At 40.3% G+C, this 24,939-nt stretch overlaps 1 protein-coding gene across 1 annotated transcript in view; it reads left to right on the top strand.

Annotated features, from left to right (window-relative positions):
- GALNTL6 (polypeptide N-acetylgalactosaminyltransferase like 6) overlaps positions 1–22,094 on the top strand; it is a 1,241,919-nt gene extending 1,219,825 nt beyond the window's left edge. Inside the window, exon 13 of the mRNA XM_077144652.1 lies at positions 21,927–22,094. Within this exon, the coding sequence (XP_077000767.1) occupies positions 21,927–22,094 (168 nt within the window). The remainder of the gene's footprint in view (positions 1–21,926) is intronic.
- The last annotated feature ends 2,845 nt before the right edge of the window (positions 22,095–24,939 follow it).

The following is a 24,939-nucleotide window of genomic DNA, read 5'->3' as shown; positions in this document are numbered from 1 at the left end:
CCTAGTTCCTATACCTAGGTCTTTGATCCATTTTTAGTTCATTTAATTTCTGTATATGGTGTGAGACTGGGGTTGTCTTTCATTCTTTTGTATATGGATAACCAAGCACTATCTGTTGAAGAGGCTATTCTTTCCCAATTGCATGTACTTGGCAGCCTTGTCAAAATCAATTGGCTATAGATGCGAGGGTCTATTTCCAAACTCAATTTTATTTCATTGGCATATATAGACTTGTGTCAGTACTGTGCTTTAGTTTAACACTGTGGCTTTGTAATAAATTTGAATATCAGGAAGTGCGAGTACTCAAGTTTCGCTCTTCTTTTTCGAGATGTTTTTTTGTGTTCAGGGCCCCTTACCTTTCCAAATAAATTTTATAATTGACTTCTCCATTTCCGCAAAGTAGGCTTTTGGAATTTCATTTGGGATTTCATTGAATCTGTGAATCATTTTGGACAGATTTGACATATTAACACATTTAGTCTTCCAATCCAGAATATGGAATGATTTCTATTTATTTAGGTCCTCTTTGATTTCTTTTGCAATGTTTTGTAGTTTTCTGTATACAAGTCCTTTAAATGTATTCCTAGTTAGTTGACTTTTTTAGTCGTTATTGTAAATGGAATTTTTTCTTGATTTCTTCCTCAAATTACTCATTACTAGTGTATAGAAATATTACTCATTTTTTTCCTTTAATATAGTTTTATTGAGCTATATTCACGTATCATGCAAACCATCCAAAATATACAGTGGCTCACAAATATCATCATAAAATTGTGCATACATCATGAGAACATTTTTTTACTCCAGAAAAGAACTAAAAGTAAAAAAATAAAACCCAGATCTTACAATACTCCTTATACCCCAACCCCTTCTTTTCCAGGTTTCATTGTTTTCAACTACTTCTTGCTTCTGTGGCTCTCCATCTTCCTTTCTCTCTCTCTCTCTCTCTCTCTCTCTCTCTCTCTCTCTCTCTCTCTCTCTCTCTCTCTCTCTCTCTCTCTCTCTCCCTCCCTCTCTCTCTCTCTTCCTCTCTCTCTCTCCCTCTCTCTCTCTCTCTCCCTCTCTCTCTCTCTCTCCCTCTCTCTCTCTCTCTCTCTCTCTCTCTCCCTCCCTCCCTCCCTCCCTCCCTTCCTCCCTCTGTTTATTCATTCAGTTAAAAAGAACTCCAGTAAGAGGTTTAAGAACCACCTTGTATGAGGTGGGCCAAACCTTAACTCAAGTAGTCACGTCACGAGATCCTACTTACAATGGGTTTATACTCATAGTAATGGGTTAAATTTTAGAACATGTTTTGCTGGATACATACAACTTCAAAACACCATAAGGACCATGCCATCTACAAATGGCAAGTTATGTTTCTACCTTTCCAAACTGGATGCCTTTTATTTCTTTCTCTTGCCTAATTCCTCTGTCTAGAACTTCCAGTAAAATGTTGACTAACAGTGGTGGCAGGTTCCATCTTGGAGGGAAGTTTCAGTCTTTCACCATGGAGTATGATGTTAGCAATGAGTTTTTCATGTATACCCTTTATCATGTTGAGATTTTCTTCTATTCCTATTTTTTTGAAGTGTTTTTATCAGGAAAAGAAGCTGGATTTTATCAAATGGCTTTTCTGTATCAATTGAGATGATTATTTATTTTTTCCTTCATTCTGTTAATTCGGTACATTACATTAATTAGTGTTCTTATAGTGGACCACTCTTGCATCCCTGGGATAGATCCCACTTGTTTTATCATGATATCTAATTTTTTAATACGCCGTTACATCAGACTTACTTGTATTTTGTTGAGTATTCTAGCATCTATAACCATAAGTATTTACCTCATGTATTTTTTTGGGTCATTGTGGTTAGGTGCAAAAATATTTATAATTGTTATTTCTTCTTGGTGGATTGACCCTTTTATTATGATATATTATTATGATATTTATTATTATGTGTCCTTCTTTTTTGCCTCTTATAGCAGCTTTTGACTTAAAGCCTATTTTGTAAGAAATTATTATACCTACTCCAGCTCTCTTTTGGTTACTACTTGCATGGATTATCTTCTTTCATTCTTTCACTTTCACCCTATTTGTGATTTTGGGTCTAAGATGAGTCTCTTGTAAACAACATATAGTTGTATCATGCACTTTTTACCCATTCTGTCTATCTGTTTCTTTTGATTGGAGAGTTTAATCCATGAGGATTCAGTGTTAGTAGTATAAAGGCAGTTCTTTCTTCAGCCATTTGGTCCTGTGGTTTTTGTATGTCTTAGCCTTTTTTCCTTTCTTGCAGCCTCCTTCTCTGTATACTTTATCCTTTGTGATGTATCTGACGGATCTCGTTCACATTTCAGTTTCTGTAGTTTTTTGTTTTGTTTTGTTTTGTTTTGTTTTGTTTTGCATGGGCAGGCTCCAGGAATCGAACCGGGGTCTCCGGTATGGCAGACAAGAACTCTGCCACTGTGCCACGCTTGCCCACCCAGTTTCTGTATATTTTGATAAAACTTTCTTTGTACTTACCCTGGGGTTTGTATTGCACAACCTATGTTTATAACCTACTAATTTGAAAATATAGCAACTTAACTTCAATAGCATACACGTTCTCTGTTCCATATCCTTCCATTTCTCCTCTTTATGTTGTTTTTGTCACTCATTATGTTTATATTTTGCATGTCCTTTATCAGGAAATATTACTTTTCTTGTTCAATTATATTCTGTCTCCTATAGGAATTAACAAGTAGGATTATATATATCCCTTCTTCTTACTACTTCAAGCCAACCTCTTTTCCTTTCAACCTGCAAGACTCCCTTTAGTAATTCTTGCAGGGCAAGTCTTTTGTTGACAAACACTCTCAGCTTCTGATTATCTGTGAATGTTTTTAAAACTCTCCCTCATTTTTGAAGAATATTTCTTCTTAATATCTTTCAGCTCTATGTCCACTCTTAGTTTATTTCTATCCATATTTTCCTGCATCTGCTTGAATTGATTTAGGAAATGTGTTTGAACTTCTTTAGTTCCAAAATCTGTGTCTTCTCTGAAGTTTTAATTTGTTTCCTTGACGGAGCCACATCTACCTGTTTCTTAATGTGACTTGTAACTCTTTTGCTGATGTCCAGGTAACTGATGATTTTGATGAGCTAACTCTGAAGGTCAGTTTTTCTTTCTTTCCTAGAATTTAATTGTTAATTGGTTGGCTGTGTGTTAAGGCTCTTCTTTGATGCTTGTTACAACCTATTCTGCACGTTTAAAGTAGCCCAAGTTTAACTGTTCAGACTTCCTCAGCTCTTAAGTACCTGATTATTGCCCTGACTATGCAGTACAAATTTTTAAGATTGTCTTTTTGTATATAACTCTTTCACTGGAGGAGAAATCTTCCTTTCCTCTGTTCCTTCTCTGGAACCTTGATCTTTTCTGTTTGTTTTGTGCAGAATTTTCTCCCAGCTCCTATGATTTTTCCAAATTCTCTCCCTTACTCAGTGCCCCCTTTCCATTACACTTTTTGGCTCTGGTGTTCATCCTGATTTACAGCAGCTCAGTAACCACCAGCACCATCTCCCCACTTTTCTTTTTTCTCTGTAAGCTTTTCTGCCTCTGGTTTCTTCCTGGTGAGAATATTCTGTCCTGGGGAGCCAGATGGGGTCAATCTAAAAGGTCTGTTTTGCATTTAGGGGCTCCAGCAAACAGAGACTGGATTGAGTGTGTGCGCCTCTTGCCAACAGTTCTGCTGTTCTCTCTTTTTCCTCCGGGGGCATTTGTGTATGCAGCACACGCTGCCGGCTTGCATCCACCTTGGGGGGTCTAGGAACTTGGGTTCCTGTGTCTGCATATGCATGAGGCTCTGGCTTGCTGCTGTGAGTGGCTCAGTGGTTCTGCATCCATGGCAGGAGGGACCCTGGCCATGCTGCAGGGGGCCGAGTAAGGGGAATGGTCCTCATGGGTGGGCCTGGGACATAAATCTCCTACCTGGTTATTTTTTCCCTTTGTCTTCAATTCAGCGTTTGTCACATCCTTCTCCAGTCTCTTTTGTACTCCAGAATCAAGCAAGTGGGTTTGTACTTTCTTAGTTGATTCTGAGGGGGAGAGTTTTTCAGGGTATACCTTACATCACTGTGTTGACGATGTCACGCTAGAAACATACTTTTTTGATTGAAAGTGTGGCCTGGACATACATACACATTTTAGGTCACATATTGTAGGCTGCCAGCAAAAATTGGCCAAAGGTGCAGTGTAGAGGCATGGTCATGCTTTTCAGTGTGCTTGTTATATGTACATCTATCACAATTAATTATCACAATTAATGATTTTTAAATGACCTTGGTCCAGAACACAAACAGTACAAAGAAAAGGACTAGTCTGAATCCAGATAACTCCCAAACAGAGGGAACAATGCATCCAATAAATAAATATATAGATGTATAATTTTTAAGTGCTCAAATTCTCAGTCAGAGAATGAGAGAAAGAGAGAGATTAACACATCTATTAATTTATTGTTTCTCTCAGACTCACTTGCTTTGGAGCTGTCAAGATTAAAACCTTCACATTTAGACAAATACATATGCATCCATGTGGATATAATTGTTGCAACTCTTAAACAGATAATGATCCATATGCAATTTGGCCCAAAACTGCCTAAACAAAGAAAGGGGAGCTTATATAGGGACTTTTAAAAGTTTAAATAACTATAAAAGAAAAACAGTTCAACAACAAATATGAAATCACATTTTTTAATTCACAAAATAAAGAGCTATTAAATTATTGTTTTAAAATATTTTCACCAAGTTTTCTTTTGGCAGTTTTTTAGGATTCTATGCCAATGAGTTGTTTTTATTTTTCAACTTTTTGCTTTTTTAAGGCAGGACTTGGCTGTCATTTGGCAAATGCTCCATAAGCTGCATTCTGCACTTCAAGCCCACAGAACTTCTGGGGCTCCCCAACCATGTAGAAGATGCTCTGTGTTCTGCCTTGCCCTGCTCTGGGGTGATCCAGCCTCATCCCAGGCTGCAAAGAAAGTGTCATCCCCACCCCTTCAATCACCAGTATGGCTACCCCAAGACTGAGCAAGCTCATATTGTCTGAAATTACAGAAAGCAAAAAGAAAGAAGCAGAAAATCAATATGAGGTGAGGGAACATTGCTTATGATACTTTTTCCCTCACTTAATAAGCTTTCTGGCAGCTGCCTCTTAGAGTTGGGCATCTAAAATCATACTTAAATGCAGACTCATTTATGCAAGTTTATTCTGCATTATCCCCACCCTAACATCTGACAGATTGTGGCTATGTGTCCAAAAAAAGTACAAGCATCAGTGGCTGTGTACTTCTACAAAACAAATTGAAATCACAAGCGCTAATACAAAGATAGATGGCATCATATATTTTATAATACAATGGGCTAAAAATCACTGACATCAAAATGCCCACTGTCTTCCCTATGAAATATATACTAAGTAAATGACTTATCCTATCAAATCCTTTTGTTATTCATTATCATACAGTCTGTGTGTGTGGTGCCGTAAGGAAGCTGCTTTTTTATGGTTATATTCTGACCTTTAAGAAGTTACTTTCTGGGCACCTTAATAAAATACCTGATTCCTTTTTTGTCTAGTGTGCTGTTGGTCCTTAATGAATAGAACATTTCTCATTACTGCATTTATAGCATGAGAGGCAGAACGCTCAATAATGTGCGTTTAAGCCAAGAAAATACAATTGTTTCATTAGAGAGCTTGCAAAGCCTTATAGACGGAGAAGCACAACCAATTCACATGCACACAGAGTTCCTGAGAGAAGGAAGCAGGCTGCCGTGGTTTCCAGAGGTAATTCTTCCAAGCTTTAACACTTTAAACCTTCCAGGAATCCTAAGGGATTTGTGGCTTTTCTCTCAGATGCTTTTGTAGCTATTCGCCTTGCATTACTTAGCTTAAAGATACCTCGCTATGTATTTATATAACAAGCAAGGTATTTGTACGTAATCAAGAACACGCCAAGGTCTCAAAATGGAAAGTCTCTGAAGCATCTCATCTTATCTGATGGCTCAGCTGGGTTCAAAAGTACTTTCTTTAGAACGTTCCTCTTGTTTATTTCAAGGGCTTCGCCCAGAGCATAGAAAGAGAAAGTATAATGAGGGAAATCTCTCTGGGGTGCTACTCTATTTAAATATACTGCTTGGCCCTGGGGCTTCCAAGGGTTTTGACAATCTTTTGAGCAGGCTTTGGAGAGCCTCCCCACACCCTGTTCATTAGCATATTCATGAATCAGCATGGATAGCTAAAGCTCTAATTGCCTAACGGGCCTCAGTGGGCCACCTCCTAAACTCCACAGTGACCAGGTAATAATCATCATCATCATCGCCTCCAACTGTTCAGGAGGCTCTAAGCCAGTGCTTTACCCACATCCAAGGCTCATAACCACCTAAGTACTGCTACGTTTATTTTACAGGGGAAGATCCTGATACTTTGCACATTTGTGGTAGAGCCAATATTCAAACTCGGTGAATCTGCCTTTGATGAATCTACTCTTTCCTCTGCTATGCTTTTAAGAAATCAGATCAATGTTCTCTGGGAGAGGTCCCAAAGCCTGGTGAATTCAGAGCCAGGGACACCAGCCAAACCCTTCTCCCAGATACATGGAAATTCCTTGGAGAGATGGTCAGAGGTACCTTGCTTGAGTAGGTGAAGGTTGCCATCAGGCTCTACTTTTGCACCCAACTTTCAGCAGCCATTGGATTTCAGATGTTTTTAGAAGTGGCTCTTTGCCACCAGGAAAAGGAAAGGAATCCGTATTCTCTGGTCTTGTAACTGTGTTTGGTTGCCCAACTGCCCCTCATGTAACAGGTACCAAGATGAGAAATCCAATTGTTGGTTTCCTCTTACCACTAGGGTGACCCCCCTTACAAGGACAGTAATTCATTCAAGTGACCTCAGTAAAAATATTTTGAGCATCATCCAACATCGTACAATGGAACTTTTCTTCTCTTTCCTTCAATCCCCACATCTAATTGGCCACCTCCCCCCATCACACACCTGTACCTCTGAATCCCATCCCCTCCTTGCCATATCTGTAACCCCAGCCTTGGTTGAAGCCTTTCCCATCTCACCCCTGGATTATTTCTATAGCTTTCTAAAGGGTCTACCCTGCCTCCTGTCCTTTGCCCCTCCAACCATCTTGCACCCTGAAGTCACAGGGGGTTTTCTGAAATATCTGGTAACTGATTTCCTCTGTTTTAAAACTTCGCTTGGTTTTCTAATAAGTAGAAGATAAAATGCTTTTAAGCCATTCTGTTTCTGGTATATTGCATTCCAGCAGCTAGCAAACTAGAACATATTTTGGTACCAGGAGTAGGGTGCTGCTGCAGTTTGCAAATACCAAACATGTTGGAATGACTTTTTAAATGGATAAGGGAAAGAATCTGGAGGAGTTGTAGAAGCTTGATAGAGAAGGTCTAGAATGCTTTGAAGGAACTGTTGGTAGAATTGCAGACTCTAAAGATACCTCTGACCAGACATTAGACATAGATGAGGCATGTATTACTGCAGACTGGAAGGAAAGTGAGCCTTGTTTTAAAATTGCAGATAATCTGGCAAAGTTGACTGATGGCTTTGGCTAGAAGGCAGATTTAAAAAGCCATGAACTTGGATATTTAGCAAAAGAGATCTCCAGATTAAATATGGAAAGTGCAGCCTGGTTTCTTCCTCACAGCTTATAGTGAAATGTGACAGGGGAGAGATAAGCTGAGAACTGAACTCTTGTGTACAAAGAAATCAGAAATTGATGTTCTGGAAAATTTTGGGCTTCCAGGAAGGGAGACCCCCAAAGAACAGTGCCCCATGTGAAGATTTGGCAAAATGCAAAACCAGTCAGACATTTCAGAGAAAGCCAGGATTGGACATGGAGTTATCCAAGAAGGATTTGTGGAAACTCCTTATGTCTGACGGGCATGATCCAAGGCTACTGCATAGAAAGCCAATGAGAGTGCTGTGGGACCTGTATAAACACAGCCATGCCAGTCTGGATTGTGGGGCTCAGAGAAGGGACACATTGGAGGAAAAATAACTTCAGAGGCAAAACCATGGAGGCTGAGGTCTGAAGTCAAGAAACCTCGGGCTAGGAGAGTGGGCCCACCCAAGCATGTGGAGAGGGTGCGTTTGCCCCAAAGGCAGAGGGTGGGCCTTCCACCTCATTGCAGTGGAAGAGTCATGCCGCCTCAGGCCTTGGAAAGGGTGAAGCACATTCCTTGGGGTTTGGGGAGAGCCTGGCCACCACCACATGGAGGGGTTGAGTATGTACCCCAGAAATGGCAGAGAGCCTGGGTGCAGCTCTGATCCTTAGAGAAGGTGGAGCCAAGAAAAAGGTGGTCTCCCTAAAGTCGCCCAAGGTTGCGTTTGGAGAGAGGCAGGCCTCTGCATAAGCCTTTGGAAAGGGTGGGACTGCCGCTTTTCTAAAGCCCTTTCTAAATGACTCTCAGTCTTTCAAATCTAAAGGACTTCGCCCTGTGGGTTTTTGAAACTGTGTGGGTCTCGTGACCCCTGTGTTCCTTCCTCACTATGGAAATGGGTATAAGTATCCTATGAATATTAATCCTTCGTATATTGGCAGCAAATAATTTGTTTTGAGTTTTTATACATCCAGAGCCAGAGGAGGACTTTACCTTAGAACAGACCATGGGTGTAACTAACTTTGATAGGAGTTTGTAGTGTTTCTAACTTTGTATTTTATTTATATTGCTACTAAAATGGTTTAAGGGTCTCTGATATTGTGATGGAATGAATATATTTTGTATATGGGAAAAGCATGTTTTTTTTAGGGTTTAGAGGGTGGAATGTGCTTGTTCAAAAGGATGTATGTACCCTAGAAAAGTCATGTTTTAATCCTAATCCCATTTTCTAAAAGCAGCTGTTTCTTCTAATCCCTATTCAGTACTGTATGTTTGAAACTAATTATATCATCTCCCTAGAGATGTGATTCAATCAAGAGTGGTTGTTAAGCTGGAATAGGTGGAGATGTGTCTCCACCCATTCAGGTGGGTCTTGATCAGTTTATTGGAATCCTATAAAAGAGGAAACATTTTGGAGAAAGTGAGAGATTCAGAGAGTGTAGAGAATGCCACAGTACCATGAAGCAGAGAGTCACCAGCTGGCGACCTTTGGAAATGAAGAAGGAAAACACCTTCTGGGGAGCTTCATGATGGGAAGCCAGGAGAGGAAGCTAGCAGATGATGACACATTTGCCACATGTCTTTCCAAATGAGAGAGAAACCCTGACCCTGTTTGCCATGTACCTTCTCACTTGATAGAGAAACCGTGAACTTCATCGGCCTTCTTGAACCAAAGTATCTTTCTCTTGATGTCTTTGATTGGACATTCTATAGACTTGTTTTAATTGGGACATTTTCTTGGCCTTAGGACTGTAAACTTGCAATTTATTAAATTCCCCTTTTTAAAGGCCATTCCATTTCTGGTATATTGCATTCCAGCAGCTAAGCAAACTAGAACACCACAATTTATTAATCAGTTCTACTGTAGATGAGCGTTTGGATTATTTCCAACATGGGACTATTACAAATACTTCTTTTACATGTATCTTGGTACAGACAGGTATATATTCAAGTATGGGACTGCTGGGCCATACAGTATCATATGTTCAGCTTTAGTAGTTACTACTTCATGGTTTTCCAATGGGGTTCAACAGTTTACATCCCCATATGATTGCATGAGAGTTCCAGTTTCTCCACATCCTTCCCAACATTTGACATTGTCAATTTTTTTCTTTTTCCATTCTGTGGTTATAGAGTGTTTTCACGTTTGTTAGCCAGCAACATGGACTTCCACTCACCAAGGCTGACTTGGCCACAGCCACTGCTGAGTGCCCAATCTGCCCACAGCAGAGACTCACACTCAGCCCCGATATGGCACCATTCCCCTAGATGACCAGACCGCTACATGGTGGCAGGTTCATTACATTAGACTACTCCCTTCATGGAAGGGACAGTGATTTGTTCTAACTGGAAGAGACACATACTCTGGATATGGGTTTGTTTTCCCTGAACACAATGCTTCTGCCAAAACTACCATTTGTGAACTTACAGAATGCCTTATCCATAATCATGGTATTCCACACAGCATTGCTTTTGATCAATGAACACACTTAACAGCAAATGAAGTGTGAGAATGAGCCCATGTTCATGGAATTCTCTGGTCTTACCATGTTCCCCATCATCCAAAGGCAGCTGGATTGATAGAACGGTGGAATGGTCTTTTGAAAACTCAATTACGGTGCCAACTAGGTGGCTATACCTTGAAGGACTGGGGTAATGGTTTCCAGGAAGCTGTGTATGCTCTGAATCAGTGGCCACTGTATGGTGCTGTTCCTCCCATAGCCAGGATCCATGGGTCCAGGAACCAAGGGGTGGAAATAGGAGTGGCACCACTCACTATTGCCCCCAGTGTTCTGCTAGGAAAATTTTGCTTCCTGTCCCTGTATCCTTGAGCTCTGCTGGTCTACAGATTTTAGCTCCAAAAGGGGGAGTGCTTCCACTAGGGGAAACAACAATGATTCCATTGAACTGAAACCTAAGACTGCCACCTGGTCACTTTGGGCTACTCATGCCCCTGGATCAATAAGCCAAGAAGGGGATTACATTACTGGCTGGGATGATTGACCCTGAATGTCAGAGGTAAATAGGACTGCAACTAAACAATGGAGGTAAAGAAGAGTTTTCCTGGAATATAGGAGATCCCCTAGGGCATCTCTTGGTACTACCATGCCCTGTGATTAAAATCAATTTAAAACTGCAACAACCCAATAGAGAGGACTACCAATGGCTCTGAAACTTTAGGAATGAAGGTTTTGGTTACTCCACCCAGCAAAGAACCATGGCCAGCTGACATGCTTGTTGAGGGTAAAGGGAATATGGAATGGGTAGTGGAAGAAGGTAGTGCTTAATATGAATTATGACCACGTGATCAGTTATAGAAACAAGGACTGTAATGCTGTTTTGTTCATGTTATAGTATTTAAGTTGTAAGATATCAAGTTTAAGAATGAATATTACCCAAGGACTTGTACTCTATTCTGGGGGAATTTAGTGTGTTTCCAGGTGTGTGCAGGACAGTTGAGTATTGTTAGGTGAGGAAAAAATGTGTCTTTTATTGTTTTCTGTTTAGAAATTAAATATGGTTTAAGGTGATATATATAGCTGCCAAGTTGACAAGGGGTGGACTGTCATGGTCAGGTTCGTGTGTCAACTTGGCCACGTAGTGGTACTTGTTTGTCTGGTTGGGCAAATGTTGGCCTGTCTGTTGTGATGAGGATATTTCAGAGAATTAAATCATGATTACGTCAGCTGCATCCACAGCTGATTCTATTTGTAAACAGCCAAAGGAAGTGACTTCTGCAATGAGTGACATTTAATCTAATCAATGGAAGTCTTTTAAGAAGGATTCAGAAGAGACAGGCTCTCTTCTTGCTTCAGCCAGGGAGCCTCTCCTGTGGAGGTCATCCAAACCCTCCATCAAAGTTGTCAGCTTCACAGCCTGACCTACAGATTTTGGACTCTGTGTTCCCATGGTTACATGAGGCACTTTTATAAATTTTATATTTAAGGATATTTTCTGTTGATTCGGTTTCTCTAGAGAACCCTAACTAACACATATGACTAGAGAGATTTGCCGATATTTTGTTTAGGATTTTTGTAGAGTGTTCATGAAAGGATCAGTTTATAATTTCCCTTTTTGTAATGTCCTTGTCAGATATGGAAATCAAAGATATGCTGGCCTTATAAAACAAGGTGAGCTCCAACCTACTTACACACTAGAATAACATGGAAATTTTGTTTTTAAAACACCACTAGTCAGGACCCTCCTTCTTCAGACCAATTATATTAGAAACTCCAGAAAGTGAAGTCTGGATATCGATATTTTTTTAAAGACTCCAAGTTGCTGTAGTGGGTAGCCCGATGGAGAACCATTTTTCTAGCTCAAATTTTACTTACTTTCTTTACCTCACCTCTCCTTTCTGATCTAATTAGAATTTGCCCCTATTTCTGTACTCCTCTACCTTCTGCGCATCCCTTTTGTTGTATTTTTAACATTGCATTATACATAGTTGGTCTAGTTGTTCAATTGCCTCCCCCTTACAGACGTTAACTACTTAAGGGAGGAACTTTTTCTTTTGTCTCTTTATGGCCTTATTAATATCCAATATATAGGAGTTCCTAAATAAATGTTCATTGACTAGCTTAAAGGATCACTGGTTTCAATCACTGATATGAACTCCTCTTTCATGAATCCCAAGCTGCACTGGGTAAAACTTCACACATCTGTTGGTCTTAGTATCACAAACACAGCTCTGCAAAGACCAAAAGTGAAAGGCTGAAAATTACTTTTCTTAGTTGTTCTCTGGGGTGTTCTTACACTTTAACTTCCAGAAGAAATGACTTAAAAGTAACAGGAAGTTCAGATAAGAAGATGTCGGTCTGGCTAAACTGATAATAGTGCCATAGTCGCACTGGTTTAAAAAGTGAGAAGGCTGAATTCTTGGCATATGCCTACATTTGACTACTTATTGAAATTTATTATGTATGACAAGGCTTTGGTCTCTCAGCTCATAAAACTGTCCTGGTCCACAGTGATACCTGATGGAAGGCCACAAGACTATTTAAAATCATTCTGGTTAGATGTTGATTTAGGACCAAAAATGAAGAAAGTGTACAAAAAGAGTTTAATTACAAAGGCATATAATTCAACTCTGATTCTGATTTACAAAGCTCTACTACAAAACCTTGGACTTGTGGCCATCCTGAGGCAATCACTCCCAAGACAGCCCATTCATTTCAGGACAGTCTTATTTGTTAGAAAATTCTTCCCTGGCCTTTGGTACCAAATATTAAATATAATCTATTTTATTCAAGACAGATCCCAAATATTTGAACAATACTTAACCAAGGAAAGTGAATGAATTTCTAGGATGCTTTGTTATGATCTTCCACCAGCCTTTGTTAGGAACCATATAATTTTGTTAATTTTGCCTGAATTGATTGATTTTTCTCCCTTAATTTCACACACTTGACTTCTTAATGAGCTTTCAGTATATAAAAAATAGAGTTATTTTTCTCTTATTTTGCTACACAGACACATCTCCCACTCTAATACTTGTGTGGTTCATCTTTTACATATCCAGATGTAGCTATCCACTTGTTTCTATTGAATCCCATCTCACCAGATATACCCCAACACAGATTTTGACTTATTAGCAAGTGGGCTTTATTCCTTGCATGGATTGTATCAGCATCATGTATGCCCTCATCTAAGGTGTACAGTCCAATACAAAGGATCAAGAACTGAGCCTTCTAGCACATGCTAGAGGTGACATGGATCCATTAATGAGCCTCATTTGGATGAAGTTATTCAACCAGATACAAATTTACCTAATAATAAGATCATACAGCCCACAGCTCTCCAGCTTGCCCCTAAGAAAACAAGGACTTTTCAAACTTCTTGCTGAAAAGAAAATGAGCCATGTCTGCTGTATACTCCTGTCTAGTAATAGAAGACTTAAGACATTGCACCTTAAGAAGTTGTGCTGCCTATGCAGAAGATGACTTTAATTCCAATAGACAATTCAGCTACTTTGACAAATAAGAGGAAAGATAAGTCCCAGGAAGGGTATACATTCACCCCAGCAATGAAGCCCACCTTTTCAATAAACGGTGTTATCTTCCTATTCTGTTTTACTTGTGGATCTAATCAGCTGATGTCCCTTGATTGTCATGACCTTTTAATTTTTGCCATTTCCAGTTAACTTAGCAATATTACTACTGCTGATTTACTGTGGCTCTTACATAATGATAAAGGCTCTGAATTGGATGCCTGCTAAAGTCTAGACTGTCAAACAGAAAAGAATTTTGCAAATAGTGACTATAAAATATGCACACTAGTGTTTGCTGATGAGGAAAATTCTTCCCTACCAATAAGGTGTGGGGTTGGGACATAACTTTTAGTTGGATGGCTCAGCCAACAAGGGGAACAAAGTATAATTTAAAGGTTAAGAGCACAGGCTCTGGGTCCAGACATTTAAGTCCTGACTCCACTATTTTCTACCAGTCCTACTTCCTTACTGTGTACATCTGTATCCTCATCTATAAAATGGGGTAAAAATAGTTTCTACCTTAGAAGGTTATTGTGATACGTATTTAGAGATTAATTAATGTTAGCTATTAGTATTCTGTGTGTACAACAAACTATCTTCAAATATGATTTTCACTAAGTAGGTTCACATATAAGAAAAGATGTGCTAACCAGTTTATTTCTATACAGTACTGTCCATTTCTATACTATTTTATCTATTTAGCTATGGATAAATATCAGACTGTAAATTCCATGAGAGAAGGGATTTTTCTCTGCTTTCTTTCCTGATGTGTCTTCAGCAACTAAAACACTGCTTGACACTTACTAAGTGATTATTAGCATTTGCTGAATGCATGAATGAATCAACCTGGATTCCTGTTTGTCTGCATTCACTGGCTTTTTATGTTGCCTAAGTGCTTTAAGTAGCTGAAAGGAGAAAATTTGGGTAGAACACAACACTGACACATAGGTAAACACATTAAATTGTAGCTAAGATTATGGTCACTTGACTCCTTTCATGTTTACTGAAGGGATATATAGAGATATGAAGAGGATGGGCTTCTTATACTCATGGAACTTGCAGTCGAATGGGAAAGCAAACAAATAACTGCATCCATTCAGCGTACAGAGTATATGAGAACATAAAACACGGGCTGTACCCAGGTCAGAGAGGCATGGAAGGGTTCCCTGACAAACTAATGTTTAAGTAGAGGCCTAAAACATGAGTAGGCATTAGACATATGAAGAAGGTAATGGAGAAAATGATCCAGACATAGGTATCAGCTTGTACAAAGGCCCTGGGGTAAACAGGATCTTGGGTTTCTTGGGAAAACAGAGAGAAGACCAGTACAGTTGAAATGCATGGGTGTGGGGGGAAATGATGTAAGACCAGAGCCAGAAATATGGCTAGGGATAGAACTCTGCAGAGCTTGTAGGCCGTGCTAAAAGAGGTTTCATGATTCTGGCTGCCCGAAGGAGAACTGAGGATACGGTCATGTTCAACAATTTTGTCTGTGGTCCAGAAAAACGCGGACAGGATCAAGAGTGGCAAGTCCCCTCTGTCAGGGCAGGAAGAAACATTCACTTCAATGGGCCAATTTTGCCACCGCATCAGGAAGACCAATTTTCTCCTCCTGTGAGGAATTTGCCTGTTGAAGAAAAAAAAGGAAAAGGTAGACAATGAGACTGCTTAGTCCCTTTTATGCCGATCAAGGTTATTGCATTCTCCCAGATACCACGAGTAAAAAGCAGTGTGAATACGCCTATTTAATTTGTCTTTCTTCCAGAGGACACAAAGGACTTCCGTATTGTCAGCCTCATCCTCCACCACTGCCCTGTCTCATCTCCGCCCTCGGCACACACGCCCGCTCACCGCACAGGTGGAAAACCTGAATTGCTGGCAAACTAAGTGACTGTCAAATTGTCATCAGGGATTAAAACTAGTATTTAAAACCATGTCTCATGATCCCAAGACTTCAGTTTCACGTCTCCATATTAGACAGAATACTTTGGATGTGTAGGAAGTCTCTCTCACAAAAATCTCCTCTTTCAATGTATAGTCTTTCTTTTTTTTTTTTTTTTTTTGGCATGGACAGGCACCGAAAATCGAACCCAGGTCTCCTGCATGGCAGGCGAGAACTCTGCCACCGATCCACCGTTGCACACCCCAAAAGTATCCTCTTTCAATGTCTATTTTTTTATAATTAATTTTTCTATTTACACGGAAATGAATAGTTAATAAGGGGGAGTGACTCAATCCTCTGACTTTCCATGGCTGAGCTATCCTGAGGTCCAGTCCATATCTAACTGCATCCGAGGCATCTCAACCTGCGTGTCCCCAAAACGCACCCAAACCAGGACACCTAAAACAGAAGTCATTATCACCCTGCCCCCCCAAAGTAATCCTGTTCTTCCCGAGTTCCTCGCTTCAATACCACCTTTTTCCAGTCCCTCAACTCTTCCATCTACTCAACCCCCACATCCCATTAATCAGAATGCCTGTGCATTTAACACCTCAAACGTCTCTCAGATCACCCTCTTCCCCCCACCTCATCCTCACTGCCTCTGCTCCGACCTTAGCCTAAACCCGGAATATTGCAATGCACTTTGAGCATTTTTCCTGGCTGTGCTGCAGTGCCTCCCTACCCCCACTCCATCCCTGTCACTACCACTAACATGATACAGACCCCGTCACTCCACTGTTTAGATCCTTTAGAGACCACCCTCCAACACCTGCCTGTAGATCCAAGCCCTAGCAGCGCAATCTTTTCATGGTGTGGCCCTCGCCTCCCTTTCAGATCCGTCACCTGAGATTCTCCACCTTCCTCCACGGACTCGTCACACCAAACGACTTCCTGGTCCCCCAACATATGAGCAGGCCACACATTTCCCCTAATATCTCTCCTCTCTCTGTCTCTCCACACCCGCCCCCTTCTTCCCTCAGGGACTTTCTTGCTTAGGGCCTTTGAACTGATTGTTCTCTCTGCCTGGGTTGCTTGGCCTGTGGATATTTGCATGACAAATAGCCTTCCGGACTGCCTGCCTGCCTCCTTCTAAGTGAGCTTCACCCTCAAGGCCGGTGTTGGGTAATTTAATGACTCAACTTGACTAGAATAAACTACCCAGTTAGTATATCAAACACCACCTTGGGTGTTGCTATGAAGGCATATCTTTTTTTAGATTTAGCTAACATCTACAATCAACTGACTTTAAGTAAAAGAGAATACCTTCAATAATGCGAGCGGGACTCACCCAATCAGTTGACGTCTTTGAGAGCAAATGCTGAGATTTTTCCTAGAGAACATGTTCTGCCTCACGAATGTAGCATAAAATTCCTGCTGGAGCTTCCAGCCTGCCAGGCTGCCTTAAAGATTCTGGACTTGCCAGCCCCCACAATCCTATCAGCCAATTCCTTAAAATAAGTGTCTTTAACATATGAATTGGTTCTGTCTCTGGAGAGCCCTGACTAATATATCATCCTATTTTAAAATTGCCCACTAGCTCCTCTTGGCACTTCCAGATCCTCCTTTCCACCTCAATTTGTTCTTATAACCTCATCACCTTTGAACAGGTGCTATGTTCATTGTTTATTGCCTGTGTCCGACTGATCCACCCCTCGCCCCCACTTCTAGATGCAAACTCCAGGACAGCAGGGAGTTTTGCCTTATTAAGCTGATTGATATATCCCAAGCACATAAAACAATGCCTGGCAACAGTAGGTACCCAATAAATTTTTGTTGAATAAATCAATGCATAAATATACCTGTTTCAGCTCTTCTTCATATGTTCTTCTCTAAGTCCGAAATATCTAAATTCACCCTATTTACTCCATCTGCAACCTCACAGACTTTTTCATTTCAAACAATACTTGTTTACTTATTGATCTCCATTTCTTCTTAAGTCAGGGGACACATCTTAAGTCACCTTTTATGCCCTTCTAATACACACCAAAAAGTATAAGTTACTTTTACTTGTTGAATTCAATTGACCTAAATAATGGAATCTCAGGCAAAGAGCCTGACACGTAATCAGATACATACTCTGACCATGATTACACATAAGAGCTAATTCCAGGTTACTTTTGTTCCGTAAATCCTTTTGCTTATAACAGGGAGTATTGGTGTGTCTCGATTTGAGTAAGTGGTTGAGGCAGAGGCTAATATTTACAAATTCCATTTCACCAGGATTTAAAGAAAAGGCAACTTGGTCTAACATAGCTTGTCTCAAACAACATGGTTAGTATGTTCTGCATTTTAGAGTTGGGGATGTTCCCTAAATAAAAACAAACCCCTGGTTCAGTTCCCAATGCCTGCCCATGAAAACTAAATAAATAAACAAAAAAGAAACTAAGGGAAGTTAGGTGTGGAAAGACCACTACTCCGTTACACATCCTATAGCAGACATTGTGCCAGGAATTTTACATCCTTTAACTCATTTTATCCTCATCACAAACTTGTGGAGCAAATATTCTTATCTATGTTCTGCAGATGAGTAAATTGGGGTTCTGAGAATTAAATAATTTGTCCCAGGTCTCACATGACAGGAGTTTGATTCAAATTCCCTACGACCTCAAAACCCAAGCCCTTCCCGCAGCTCCATGTTGTTTTCCATCTTAATTTCCCAGAGCTGCTACAATAAAAATACCACAGGCTGGTTGGCTTAAACAGCACAGATTATAGTCTCACAGTTTTGGAGTCTAAGAGTCCAAAATCAAGGTATTGGCAGGCCATACCTTCCCCGAAGGCTGTAGAATTCTGGTTGTGGCTTGTGGCACTCTCTGCCTCTGTCATGTGGTGAAATGTCTCCTTGAGTCTCCTTCTGTGGATTTGACTTCTGGTCCAAATTTCCTTTGCTTATAAGAACTCCATTCACGTTGGATTGAGACCTGCCTGGATGGAAGCTGACCTCCTCTTCAAGAGCCTAAGAGTAGATGAGTCTCTGCACAGGATCAGGGTTAGGACTGAAACCTATCTTGTGGGGGGACATGACTCAATCCCCAAGCCTTCCCCACCACAGTCTGCAGTTGATTCTCAGAGTCATTTTCCTATATATGATGAACTCATGCACTTGTTTTTTGTTGGGGTTTTTTGTTTGTTTGTTGTCCTTGTATCTTGGTGTTAGATTCTCTGATAACTCAGAGCAGACAGTATAGAATGTTGGCCATGGCTTACTTGTTTTTTTTTTTTTAAGTTCTGGAACCTAAATACAATTTAGTACAAGCCTGGGAATGCCACAGAGTGCCACACAGATGCCAGCCAAGTTCACAGGCCTGCTTTGAAAATGGGTCCTATTCAGTGAGATCTCTGGAAAGTTCCCTTCACGCCTGTCACTGTATGGGCTGATAGGGGAATGCCAGGCATTTAAAAGACTGGTCTGATTGATTAGGAGAGCAGTCCTTTAATGCTGATATGGCTTTTGCATTTCCTTTTCGAGGGTTTCTAATTTTCTTAGGCAGTGTAAAAAACCCAGAAGGGAGGAGGTAGCCAGAGATGGCAGGAGGAGGAGGGTAAGAGACACCGTTTGCCATATTATATTTTCAAGCCAGAGTGCATGATACAGCTTTCCTCAGGGTGAACAAGAATAGTTAAAAGCAAAGAAAGAATGCCTTCCTTCTTTTAGGGAGAATTGTTAGGGAACAGCAAACTTACCAAAGCTCTCAGAAGTCTATTCAAAAAGAAAAAAAAATGATGTTAAGTTCAGTAACAACCATCATGGCCATGTGAGATGATGGGCCAGGCAGGAAGGACTGTCACCAGGCAAGAGACCATGTTCAAAGAATGGGCACTCCACCCACCAAGCCAACTGAGCCGGGAAAAGCATCAGTAAGGATATTTGGTAGGCTAAAAGTTTGGCTAGGTATAAAACGTAAAGATGGCAATTGTGCAGCCACATGGTCAAAAGTAGAAAATGTACAGTCTGGTGAAGGCTGAAGTTGCTGCCATCAGCTTCACCTCTGCACATGCTGGACACTCCAAAGAACAGGGGAAGCAGAGCTCAGCCTAAAACCAGGGGCAAACCAATATGTTGGCCTCCTGAACATTGCTGATAGTCTCTAGTTTAATGCCCTGTCATTTGTCTCTGTCGCAAGACTTTTGGAATGAAATGTCCATTCAATCTCAGGAACCCAAGAGGCCTCAGACATCTATTCTATCTAAACTGTGCTCTCGTTTTACTGATGAAGCTTCTCAGACATAAAATTTGGAGAAATCAATTTTTCAGCTTGCATGAGATCACCAAATATACTCTGGATTTTCCAAGTAGTGCGTGATTTGCATGTCCTCCCCAGTTGTTCCCTTGAGGACACCTGTATTCGTCAGAGCATGTGTTCCCATCTGGGGTTTGGAAACTATGAACACCTTTGGTTCAGAAAATAATGTTCAGGAAAACAAAATGTTTAGAAAATGCCGTTTGCCTTTTGCATTTGCACTCAGGTACACAAGCTGGTGAAGGAGAGAGATTAGAAGCATATCCTGCTCCTTTTCTTTTCTCTCTCTTTTTTTTTTTTTTTTTTTTTTTGGCATTCATGGAAATGAATGTTTAGGGGGAGAAACTCTGAACATCTGGAGGCCCCTGTTCAAGCTATTGATAAAAGCAACAATAGGAAGTAATACAGAGAGGAAAGCCAGATGTGTGTTGCGTGGGACAAAGTGGATTAGAATTTAACAGGTCACGGAGACTTTTCATGAGTGTAATAGCTTAAGAATTCTCTTTGAACACTTGATCCAAATACTGCGAACCATGTTGCTAAACTAGTGGGAGTTGCGGGTGGAGGATGCAGTGTGAGAGATGCAGGACGGAAGCGAGGAAGGTGGTGAAGGAGATGACTGCCCAAGGAGCCAGAGTGCCAAGAGATGGGCTCTGGGATAGCACACATCTGACTCCAAGAAAGCATGGATGGGGTGAGCTGCAGAGCATCGTCCCCTTCCCCCTACACTCTACTGCCACATCAGGCAACCCCCACCCCAGTCTTCGGGGACCTCCTCCGAGCCTTCCCCTGACGTCCAACAGTGGTAGAGTTGGTGAGGTAGGAGGTTAAGTAAATGGCAGGGAGATATCCGGAACCTCCAACCTGCCCTCTCTGTGTAAGGAGCTTCAAGACCACAATAAACTCTGGAAACATCGCCTTAAAGCAAGCAGAAAAAATAGTGAGCTCTGTGTTAGGCATAGCTCTTTGTTTACACTGAAACTAGGAAAACGCAAACTAAATTTCAGGCAAGTTGCCTTTCTCCTTCCTTATTCTTTCTTCACACGGAGCTTAACTATGCAAACATCCGGATCCTAACAGAACAGTAAATATTGGTTGATGGAGTTGTACAAAACAGGAACAAGCCAGAAATGTCTACACAGCGTGCCCGAGAAACTCTTGATTCTCAAAGCATTTTAAGCTTAGCCTTCCTCAGTTAAAGAAAAGAATCAGAACCTCTGAACATTTCCTAAAGAAATTAATAATGCATTGCTTGATCCTACAATTTAAGCAATGAGGTTTTTACGTGTTCTTGGCATTTATTTTTTAGCACAGACACCATCAGAAGTGAAGTTTGTTACTATTAAGGAAAGATCTTTTTCACAGAGCGTTAACTTCCTTTTCTCTACTTGCACAATAAAAAGGTGTGTGTTAATAGAGCTATTCATAGTGTGCCTGCTTGCTGCTTAACCTCTGTCCCCTGGTCGAGCTGCTTCTTTGTCATGCTGCTGTGGTTGTTGTAGTTTGCAGTGTGCACTCTCTCCTCTGTTTTGCACAAAGCAATGAAAAATGCACCATGGGAAAGCCAGGGTTGCGGTGGGGGAGGGAGGGTTGAAAAGGGACAGAAGTGCAGTGTCCCAACGCATTAGATTCCTGTTTCTTTAATTTCCCTTTCCCTTTAGAGGAAATATGAGGGTAGGGGAAATTAAGACTCTTTTAAATCCTGTCTGTGTGTGTGCATATGGTGACTGCTGGCTATGGACTAAATTATAGATTTTTTGTGTACTTTCTTCTCTCCAAACAGCTAGATGATTAGGTACTTGACCAGCATCCCCATATGCTTATTAACTTCAAAATCCAAGTACGTAGCAAAAGGCTTACCACCTAGGAGGAAATGAATGGATTATTTTTAAAAGAAAATGTATAAATGAATATTCTTGTCTCTGACAGAGCCTGCCGGGCTCAGGGGGTCCCAGGAAACCACGTTTGTGTCGGCAACTCAACCGCTGGTGTTTGAATGGGGAGCTGGTCTACCTTTTACAACTGGACATATGCTGACATATAAGCAAGAATACTTCACTCCCTTTGCATGTTTTCACCACGTATTATGTCAACCTTTTCTTTTCTTTCCCCTGCCTCCAGGACAGAACGCTGTTCCACCCTGTGAGCAGCAGCTGCGTGGACTGCAATCCAGCAGAGAAGAAGATTTTCATGGCCAGATGTGACCCTCTTTCTGAGACCCAGCAGTGGATTTTTGAGCATATTAACATGACCGTTTTAGAAAAATTTAACTACCACACCAGCTCCTAGAAAGAAAGATAGAAGGAAGAAAAGATTGATTACCCAAGGATTACAAAATATTGCAGGCTGGCTTCTGGGTCAGAGGAGTCAGGAATAACTTTTCCTAGATCCAGGGAGCCTGGTTGAAGGACGTGTAAATGCCACGTTAAAGTAAGTTGTCCTGAAGACCTTCCTGCGTCTGAAGAACTTGGCTGAGAATCTCACCAGCTGCTTCTGAGAACTTGAGACTAGCAGTCCCCTTGCTGGCCAAGGGCAAAGATTATTTAGGGACTTTTCAAAACCACTGCTGAGTTAATAAACCCTAGCCTTTCTCAGGTCAAATCCTGCAGTAGTGAGTAGCTATGAATGGATCCTATTCATTGGGTGGGAGGGGGGTGGAACTGGAGTGCATGCCTGCTCTGACATCCTGAGGATTCCACAGGTGTAGGACTAGCCAAGCTGAAGGGGTGAGCTGTACTCTTTGGTGCCATTTTCTGACTAAGAATGGGTTAAGCAGGTTTAACCCCTAAAAGTGCTGCAGATGATTTTAGAGTGTTCATGCCATCCTGTTTTCTTTCGTTTCATTTTTAAACAAAGATGGGGCCATCTAAAGACTTAAATCATTAGACTTGTATTACAAATGAAGTGGACTTTCAGTATTCCCGTTCTTTTCACATTTGCCATTTTCCTTTCAGAGCAGAGGTAACTTATTGTCCATAAAAGCTCATACTCCATAAATCAACTGAAGTTCTAATTCAGTGCCCTTGTATGAATTCAGTTTTAAAAAAAAATCCTATGCTACTAAGTTACTCCAAAGAGAAAGATTTCACAGAAGCAACAGAACCATATAATGTTTAGCAAAAAGATTTCCCCAGGAAATCTATTTTTACTTTTCTATTATTTTTAAGAATTTTACAAGTTCAATGTTTATTCAGTCATAATTTTTATTAAGGAAGGAAATGGAGTGCGGTTGATGTAATTTGTTTAGGAGATTCTTAAACCCAAATAAATCTACACTCCAAGTGACGTGAAAAAAGCATGGTCACTTGCATTCTGTTTGATTGGTGCTGGGGACTTAGAAATAGTTGTATTTATTTATTTGTTAGTTTGGGGTTTTTTTCATTTGTTTTATATTGTTGATACTGATGATGTTGTTTCTGATTTATTTGGAAGTGCATAGAAAGAACTACCATTAATAAAGTGCTTCTGACACCATTTTATGTTAATGGGATAATATTTCAGGAGTGAAGAAAGAAATGATTTGAAAAATAAATGGAACATTTAACCCTTAAATGAATTTTTCACTTTTCCATAATGATGGGGGTGGAGTATATAGGTATCCAGAAGGGCTCCAGAGGAAAGAATCATGCTCATTAAATATATCTCAAGTTTCTTCAGAGAGAAAAAAGTTTTTACTTTCCTTTTGGTACTGTTTTAACTTTGTTCTCTGGCTAACAAAAATTGATATATCATCTTGGATATAGAATCATTGAATTTTAGAACTGGAAAGATTTCTTATCTAATCCCCTTGCTTTTACAGTTGAAAAACAAAAGTCCAGAGACGATGAGCCTAACTTGTGATAAAGGGAATGGCTCTCCTGATCAGTTCTCCTGAGTAGAACTTTTTCAACTGTGCCATTTTGCTTCATTCACCTTACGCAAGGTGGTTCTGGTTATAAATCAGATTTAACTTGAAATTTCCATTCACTATATGAGAATACTCTGCCTCCCTGAAAAGGTCTACAAGAGTAACATTCACCTTCAAAACCTTACTACATGAAACCTCTTCTTGTAAATGTTCATGATTTTGCCCTCTTCTTGAAACCTAATCAAAATGTCCAGTTAAACTGCCTTGCTGGGGAAGAGCTATTTAGTTATCCTTAGTGATTTTTCTACTTTTCTTTTGAAGAGCTGTTCTGTTTTAAGCTGACAGTCACAGAGACATTTTACGCAGGTCAAGAGATCTTGACACATTGAAGATGCATAGTAAAGAAAATCAATAGTGAGAAATTAGGCTGTGCGTTAAAAAATTCAGAGAGTGAGTGAAGATTTATCTCAAGTGTTCAGAGAGCAATCTATTTGCAGAATTAGATGACCCTATAAAAATTCACATTATGCCATTAAACAGTTGACTGCTATTTACAATTCCATCAAAGAACCAACCCTGGCTTCTGCACCATGGGAAACCCAGTTTTGAAATGATCTCCTAGGTTGCTATCTATACTCACATGAAGCTTGTTATAATACATTAAGTACTCTCCACTGAAAAAGGCTGAGTATTTCTTTATTTTAGTGTAACACCCAGTGATTAAGAAAAATTGATCTCCTAATCTCAGAAGGACTTCTCTCTTACCCTTGAGTGAAAGGATGTCATGTGAAAAGAAAATTAATAGAAACCTGAAATATTAAAGCTAAAATTAAAATTTCAAACTGTCAAGCAAGTTTCAAAGTGTGTGCAAATGGGGAACATACAAATAACAACAAAATGAAGCCCAGATAATCTGCCCCTAAGCAGAAGGGCCTAAAATTGCCAAATAAGCACATTCAAAGAGGAATCTCCAGTGCCATAGAAGGATGGTACTCTGCACTCACTTGAAGTGGCACATCTACCATCCTGAAAAGTATAAAACGACATATGTATATGTATTTGTTTGGCAAAAGAGACTGAATGGTTTTCAAAAGGATTCTTTTTCTGGAATTAAATGATTTAGAAATTGGACAGAAGATTACTGACCTACCCATTTATCAGAACAGGAGAAAAAAAATGTATAAGAAAGTTGATCTAGTCTCAGAAATTGCTACTTCTCCAAAGTAGGAAATGGTCTTACCAGATGTGATGGTTAAGTTATGTTTTAATTGGGCGAGGTTATGGTGG

This window comes from Tamandua tetradactyla, chromosome 26 (assembly GCF_023851605.1).
Source record: "Tamandua tetradactyla isolate mTamTet1 chromosome 26, mTamTet1.pri, whole genome shotgun sequence".
NCBI lineage: Eukaryota > Metazoa > Chordata > Mammalia > Pilosa > Myrmecophagidae > Tamandua > Tamandua tetradactyla.
This window is presented reverse-complemented; position numbering and strand designations above follow the sequence as displayed.